General features: G+C 42.9%; 1 protein-coding gene across 1 annotated transcript; it reads left to right on the top strand.

The window, feature by feature from the left end:
* Positions 1 to 1,989: 1,989 nt before the first annotated feature.
* LOC149206766 (uncharacterized) lies at positions 1,990 to 6,673 on the top strand. Its single transcript, XM_089397793.1, has 10 exons — positions 1,990 to 2,402; positions 3,177 to 3,609; positions 3,745 to 3,837; positions 3,901 to 3,954; positions 4,075 to 4,197; positions 4,828 to 5,070; positions 5,164 to 5,442; positions 5,689 to 6,147; positions 6,364 to 6,372; positions 6,554 to 6,673. Exons 1-10 carry the CDS (start codon positions 1,990 to 1,992, stop codon positions 6,671 to 6,673), a joined length of 2,226 nt encoding a protein of 741 aa, XP_089253919.1.
* The last annotated feature ends 223 nt before the right edge of the window (positions 6,674 to 6,896 follow it).

The following is a 6,896-nucleotide window of genomic DNA, read 5'->3' as shown; positions in this document are numbered from 1 at the left end:
ACGAAGGAATACAGTCGTTTAAATAACCTATTACAAATAACTGTGAAAGGGTTTATTAATACCCATATGCGGATTCGGTGCATGCAGCCGAATGAGCAACACTGATTATACAAGAAACTGTGTATATAATCGACATTGAATAAAAACGGCATTCCTTGAAGAGTAAAGCTTAGTATAGAAACAAAACTTAGAATGCATGCTGTGCATACGGCATAAACCAGGAATATACAGCGTAATAATGAACATACATTATGAGAACAGAGCAAGACTGTAAGTACAAGCGTAAAGCAAGATTAATATGGTCTAGCCGTCCTTTAAACAAAAAAGAACATGAAATCAAAGCCATAACTGGTAATTCCTATGTTCAGTATAGATATTAATGAACTTCGAGAACAGAGTAATATTCATTACCAAAGCAAATTGCTATGAAGATTATACAGTTTTCAATACTCTGTCTATACATAGCTCGATTGAAAATTTGATCCTCTTTTCAACCATAAGAGTAAAATACTAATATCATGGGGAGATAACCCTGAAAGGAAAATAACCAAAATTATGGCAAAGTATATGCTGCAGGGTTTGAGCGCGGAGGCTCAACCCGCAACCTAAACTTAGGAAAATATATGTATCTGTAGACTCGGTAAGCCGAGACAGAAATCATAAACACTGTAACTTTTAACCATGAACATTGATACAGAAACCAAGCCCTTACGGGTCAAACATATATAACCTCAGTTACTGTAAGAACCTAAGAACATGAGGGGGCAACTGTGACGATTCTTGACAGAGAATACCTCGGCAAATAACACAAGGAGGCTCGCGTTGGAGCGGCGGCCTGCAGCAAATCGAATACCATGTCTTAAATTGATGAAATCTCAGATATTAAGGAACAAGCAACGGTATAAGCTTTACTTACCTGTAGCCAAGAAGGCTGAGCCGTCGTGGGTGGCCAGCTTGCTCCATGGAAGGGTATGCACGCGCCAATTGAACCTCATAGCAACAAAAGACCACGAGTTAATGACACAATCCGATAACCCCTGTAACTGAAATAGGTATGGTAAATTGTTAGCTCAATGCAATTACAGGCCGAGACCCATACCTGTAATGGTCGTAGGACAGGTTCGACTAACTCCTGAGCGGTTGCAGAGCAAAGTAGTGCTGCTGGTAAGCGAAACCCCAAGCTGGTATACAGAGGCGGAGAAGAATAGAAGTGAACAGGTAAATGAGCCCAGAAGCGTAGGAAGGGGTATAAGTATCCCCATAAACCCTTGACCATATAACAGTCGTTCGATTGCGGGATGTAATCTGAACCGTGGAGACAAGGCGGGAAATGAAATTTTCAAGTCCGAGATCCCTGCTCCCAAGGTATCACATGGCCAGAGGAGCCAGGGCACGCCACATAGCCCTTTCCGGACTGGTGTCTTAAAGGCAAAGTGAAGTGGTGGTTGTGAGCGCTGTGGCCGGACCATCACAGGCCACGCCTTGTTAATGCAGATGTCCGTTGATAAGACCGTGTTATGACTATAATACATATAAGCCTACGTTTAATAAAACCCGCGGGTAGGCATTACCTTATACATAGTGTTGATGCGTTGAAATCATTACAAATATGGTTGACTAAACATTGATAACATATGGTGGGTTGGGTGTAAACGACTTTCAAATACAATGTGCAGATTCAAAACCCGAAAAACCATAATGTGTTCAATGATAAAGTGAATTTAATATATGATAGAACCATAATGTGTTTAATGATAAGGTGGGTTGACATGTGGTAAATTTTTTTTTTATGTACATGGTAATAGAGGTGTGACAAGTTGGTATCAGAGCCCAGTTTCAACACTGTGGCCTCAGGTAGAACATATTCAGTATGCAGAAGGGTACATCAAGCAAATATATGCAAAGCTAATGATGTACTTAACTGTGTTCTGTTTATTTGAAATGAACCAGAATTGGAACAGCTAGCAGTTAAACCAGAGAAGCGACAAAATGCAAGGACCCGGCAGTAACCCTCAAGAGAATGCAGAGCTGTGGGTGCAATTGGGTGCAGAATCATGGAGTACCAACCTCGCAATCCTGGAAACTGTCCAGGAATTGAAGAATGAGATGGCACGGTTGCGAGAAGACAACGCGCGATTAACAGCTGAACAGGAAAAGATTCTGAAGAGCCTGTTGGACAGGCAGAACCCACCCCTGTCAAACCCCAGTGCAGAACAGCAGAGGGTGATAGAAGAACAAGACTATCAAATGGAACCAGAAAATTCTGAAGACAAGGAAGATCACTCTGATAATGCACCTCAGCAGCAAACTTCAAAGCGTCAGAAAATGGAACTCCAGGGAGAATTCCGAAAGATTAAACCTCCACATTTTGATGGTGAGCAGGAGGAAGCTACAGAAGCCTGGTTGGTCAATATGAATAAGTATTTTCAGTTGTATGAGTATGACCACAATCTGAAGGCAAGATTGGCAATCTTCCAGTTACAAGGTAAGGCAACCTTGTGGTGGGAGGAAATCAAGATTGTCAAGGGGGTCAGCGAACGAACCATTACATGGGAAAAGTTCCAAAAATATTTTAAAGAAAGGTACCTGACTGAGCGCTTCTATGATGAAAAGGCAAGGGAATTTCATGACTTAAGACTGGGACATCAGACCATGGATGAGTTCATTAACCGTTTTACCTCGCTGCTACATTATGTACCTTACATCAAGGAGGAGAAAGCCAAGGTCCAAAGGTTTGTGAGCAGTTTACCTTCATATATAAGGGAAAGGATTGAATTTGACAATCCTAGAACCATGGATGAGGCCATCCGTAAGGCGAGAATCTGCTACTAGCAGAGCAAACAGAAGGGGGACACCTCAAGCAAAAGATGGAATGAGAAAAGAAGCGGTCGGATGATTGGAAGCAGCAAAGGAAGTCGCAGCAATGGGAACAAAGGTGCTGGTAAAGGACTAAACAACAGACCTGTTGCAAGGAATGCGCCCCGGTCCAGACCAATGAGCGAATCCAAAGCAAATGAACAGTCTGTTAGACCAGAAGGTGAGGGGATGACTAGACCGCCAGTGCAATGCTGGGGTTGTGGAGGACCTCACTATGTTAAGAACTGCCCACAGAGAAAGGGGACAGACCAGATATCCCAGATTCATGAGGCATCGACTGTTGGGGACGTGGCACGTAGTGTACCCAGAATCAATGCGGCACTGGAGGACCGGCAAGCGGAGTACCAGCCATCTATGATTGAATTCGAAGGTAAAATCTCAAACTTTTCCATAGTTGTTCTTATAGACCCAGGGGCTACTTTAAGTTATATCAGCCCGAAAATAGTAGAACAGTGTAAACTGCAAGCTGAAAAGTTCAGGAATCCGTGGCTGGTCCAACTAGCTACAGGAGCCAAGAGACGAGTCTTGTCCAAAGTAAATAACTGCTCCTTAGTCATAGCTGGACAGTCAATCGTGGCAGATTTGAATGTTTTGCCATTGGGTTCCTATGATATCTTGATTGGGATGGACTGGCTAGAGAAACACTGGTCCTTAGTGAACTGCAAAACCAAGACCATCTATTATAAGGATGACCTTGGAGAACAGCAGGAGTTGCAAGGAATCAGACACCCGGTGCAGATTCGACCCATTACAGCAACTCAGCTAGCTAAGTGCATCAAGAAGAAATGTCAAATCTACGCTATTCAGGTGGGATATGCAAATCAAAAAGATAAAACTGCTATGCTGGGTAGCATTCCGATAGTACAGGAGTTTGCAGATGTTTTCCCCGAGGAAGTGCCGGGATTACCACTGAAAAGGGATGTGGATTTTACTATTGAGCTGATTCCAGGGGCAGCACCTGTATGACGGGCACCCTACCGTATGAGTGTACCAGAACTAACAGAATTGAAGATGTAATTGCAGGAGCTGTTGGATAAAAATTACATCCATCCCAGCGTATCGCCCTGGGGAGCCCCAGTGCTATTCGTCAAAAAGAAAGATGGAACCTTTCGGATGTGCATTGATTATCGTCAGCTGAATAAGCTCATGATCAAAAACAAATATCCTTTGCCTAGGATCGACGAACTTTTTGATCAGGTGAAGGGAGCAATGGTGTTCTCTAAAATTGACCTGCGATCTGGTTACCATCAGATCAGAATAAAAGAGGAAGATATCGCTAAGACCGCCTTCAGAACGCGATATGGGCATTATGAATTCGTGGTGCTACCTTTTGGGTTGACCAATGCACCTGCTACCTTCATGTGTTTGATGAACAGTGTGTTTCATCAGTTTTTAGACAAATTTGTGCTGATATTCATAGATGACATTCTGATTTACAGCAGATCGAGAAAGGAGCATGAGGAACACCTCAGATTGGTGTTGCAAACTTTGCGGGAACATCAATTATATGCAAAGTTTAGTAAATGTGATTTTTACAAGGAGGAGATACAATATTTGGGCCATGTGATCACCAAGGAAGGAATCGCAGTGGACCCCGAGAAGATCAGAACTATAATGGAGTGGCCTATACCAAAGGACGTGGCAGATATTAGGTCCTTTATGGGGTTAGCAGGTTATTATAGAAGATTTGTCGAAGGCTTTTCGAGGGTAGCATACCCTATCACCTCTTTGCAAAAGAAGGGAAAAGTATTCAAATGGACCTCAGAATGCCAGAAGAGCTTTGAACAGCTCAAGCACTTACTCACTACCGCACCTGTATTAAGTATAGCTGATCCTAATAAGGATTACGTGGTTTGCACATATGCAAGTAAAGAAGGTGTGGGAGGGGTGCTGATGCAAGAAGGGAGAGTCATTGCTTATGAATCTAGGAAGCTGAAAGAGCATTAGCAGAAATACTCTGCTTACGACTTGGAGCTGGCTGCTGTCATTCATGCCCTGAAAATGTGGCGGCACTACCTTTTGGGCAGAAAATTTCTGTTACTAACAGACCATCACAGCCTAACAAACTATTTCAGTCAACCCACTTTAAACACAAGGAAAGCTCGTTGGGCTGACTTCTTAAGTGGATTCGACTTTGAAATTAAGCATTTAAAAGGGAAGGAGAACCGAGTGGTTGATGCATTAAGTCGAAAGGTACAATGCTTGTGCAAAATTTCAGTTAGTGAATGGCGGAATACTTTATTGGAAAGGATAAAAACAACAGCTGAATGTGATGCTGTGTACCAGCAAATTAAACAGCGAATACAGCAACTTCCTGGTAAAGAAACACAACAGTGGCATGAGCTGGATGATGCCGGAATGTTGTACTTTAACAAGAAGCTGTATGTACCCAATGAAGATAGTGTTAAGAAGCTGATTCTGGATGAATTTCATACCAGCCATTATACCGGGCATCCGGGCTACCAGAAAATGGTCACCGCCCTTCGAAAAGAATACTATTGGCCAAAAATGAAGAAGGAGATAGCTGAGTATCTAGCACGATGTCTAGAGTGTCAGCAGATTAAGGCAGAACATTTGCATCCAGCGGGGCTGTTACAACCCCTACCCATTCCGGAATGGAAATGGGAGACTATCTCCATGGATTTTATAACTGGACTGCCTAAAACAAAGAAAAATAATGATTCCATTATGGTAGTAGTGGATAAGCTGAGTAAGGCAGCACACTTCATACCTGTGCAATCGACATATAAGGCTGTGCAAATTGCTCATATTTTCATGCAAAATGTTTTCAAATTACATGGACTTCCGAAGGTGATTATCTCCGATCGGGATGTCAAGTTTACATCAACCTTTTGGAGGACATTGTTTGCAGAACTGGGAACCCAGCTTAACTTTAGCACAACTTATCATCCCCAAACAGATGGCCAAATTGAACGAGTAAATCAGGTTGTGGAGGACATGCTCAGAGCCTGCGTTATGATGAAGCCAACCCAATGGGAGGACTATCTCCACCTGGTCGAATTCGCCTATAACAATGGGTATCACTCCTCAACCCGGATGAGTCCTTTTGAGGTTATGTACGGGCGGAAGTGCCGCACACCCGCAAGCTGGGGTGGACCAGAGGACAAGTTGCGAATTGGTCCTGATATGCTCAAAGAGATGGAGGATACGGTAAAGAGGGTGCGTGCCAACTTAAAAGCTGCTCAGGATAGACAGAAAAGTTTTGCTGATCGAAAGAGAAGATTCAAGGAATTCCAGCTTGGGGATCATGTATTTGTAAGAATCCAACCAAGAAGGAGTACCTTGCAGTGGAGCGGATGTGCCAAACTAGCACCTCGCTACTTTGGACCTTTTCAGATCTTGGAAAAAGTGGGGCCGGTAGCTTACCAACTTGCTCTACCAAGCCATATTAGGATTCACAATGTGTTTCACGTATCCGTATTAAAGCAATACGTTTACGATCCTAAACATGTGATTCAATGGCAGAATGTTCGGGTAAGGATTAATCTGGTCACTATAGATAAGCACTGTTTCTAAGCTGAAAAATAATTAAATTTATTGCTGATTGCAGGTCGAGCCGGAAGGCAAGGTTCTGGTCGAACCACTGACCATTCTAGACCGGAGAGAAGTGCAGCTGCGGAAACGGGTTATTTCCCAAGCTAAAGTGCAATGGCAGCACTATGGACCAGAAGAGGCTACTTGGGAGGATGAGGAACTCCTTAGAGAAGCTTACCCAAACTTGTTTAATGGAGACAGACATCGGGACGATGTCCAATCTCAGGAGGGGGAGATGTAATAACCCCAGGACATGTAAATTTGAAAGTTTACTATGGTAAAAAGACAGTAATTAGTTCTTGTTATGTTTAAACAAAACTGTGACAAACTATTTTAACTAAGTAATTTAAATATTTCTTGGAATTGCTGGCAGCCTCTAAGAGGTGAAATTTAAAGAAAATGATCAGTTGTGATAACTGATGGAACTACCCTCCAAAGCAGGAAAAGTCCTGACTGAGGGGTTT

The sequence above is a fragment of the Pinus tabuliformis genome, chromosome 1_2 (assembly GCF_031772625.1).
Source record: "Pinus tabuliformis cultivar Carrire ecotype Pingquan chromosome 1_2, CPIR1, whole genome shotgun sequence".
Taxonomy (NCBI): Eukaryota; Viridiplantae; Streptophyta; class Pinopsida; order Pinales; family Pinaceae; genus Pinus; species Pinus tabuliformis.
Note: the sequence above shows the minus strand (reverse complement) of the source record. Positions and strands in the feature narration are given on the sequence as shown.

What these genes read in the sequence shown, in the direction of transcription:
- LOC149206766 (XM_089397793.1), top strand. Translation starts at nt 1,990, where the DNA reads ATGCAAGGACCCGGCAGTAACCCTCAAGAGAATGCAGAGCTGTGGGTG. An exon ending in GAGGAAGCTACAGAAGCCTG is followed by an intron (nt 2,403 to 3,176) that starts GTTGGTCAATAT and finishes CGTGGCACGTAG; the next exon opens with TGTACCCAGAATCAATGCGG. An exon ending in ATGGGCATTATGAATTCGTG is followed by an intron (nt 4,198 to 4,827) that starts GTGCTACCTTTT and finishes GAGCATTAGCAG; the next exon opens with AAATACTCTGCTTACGACTT.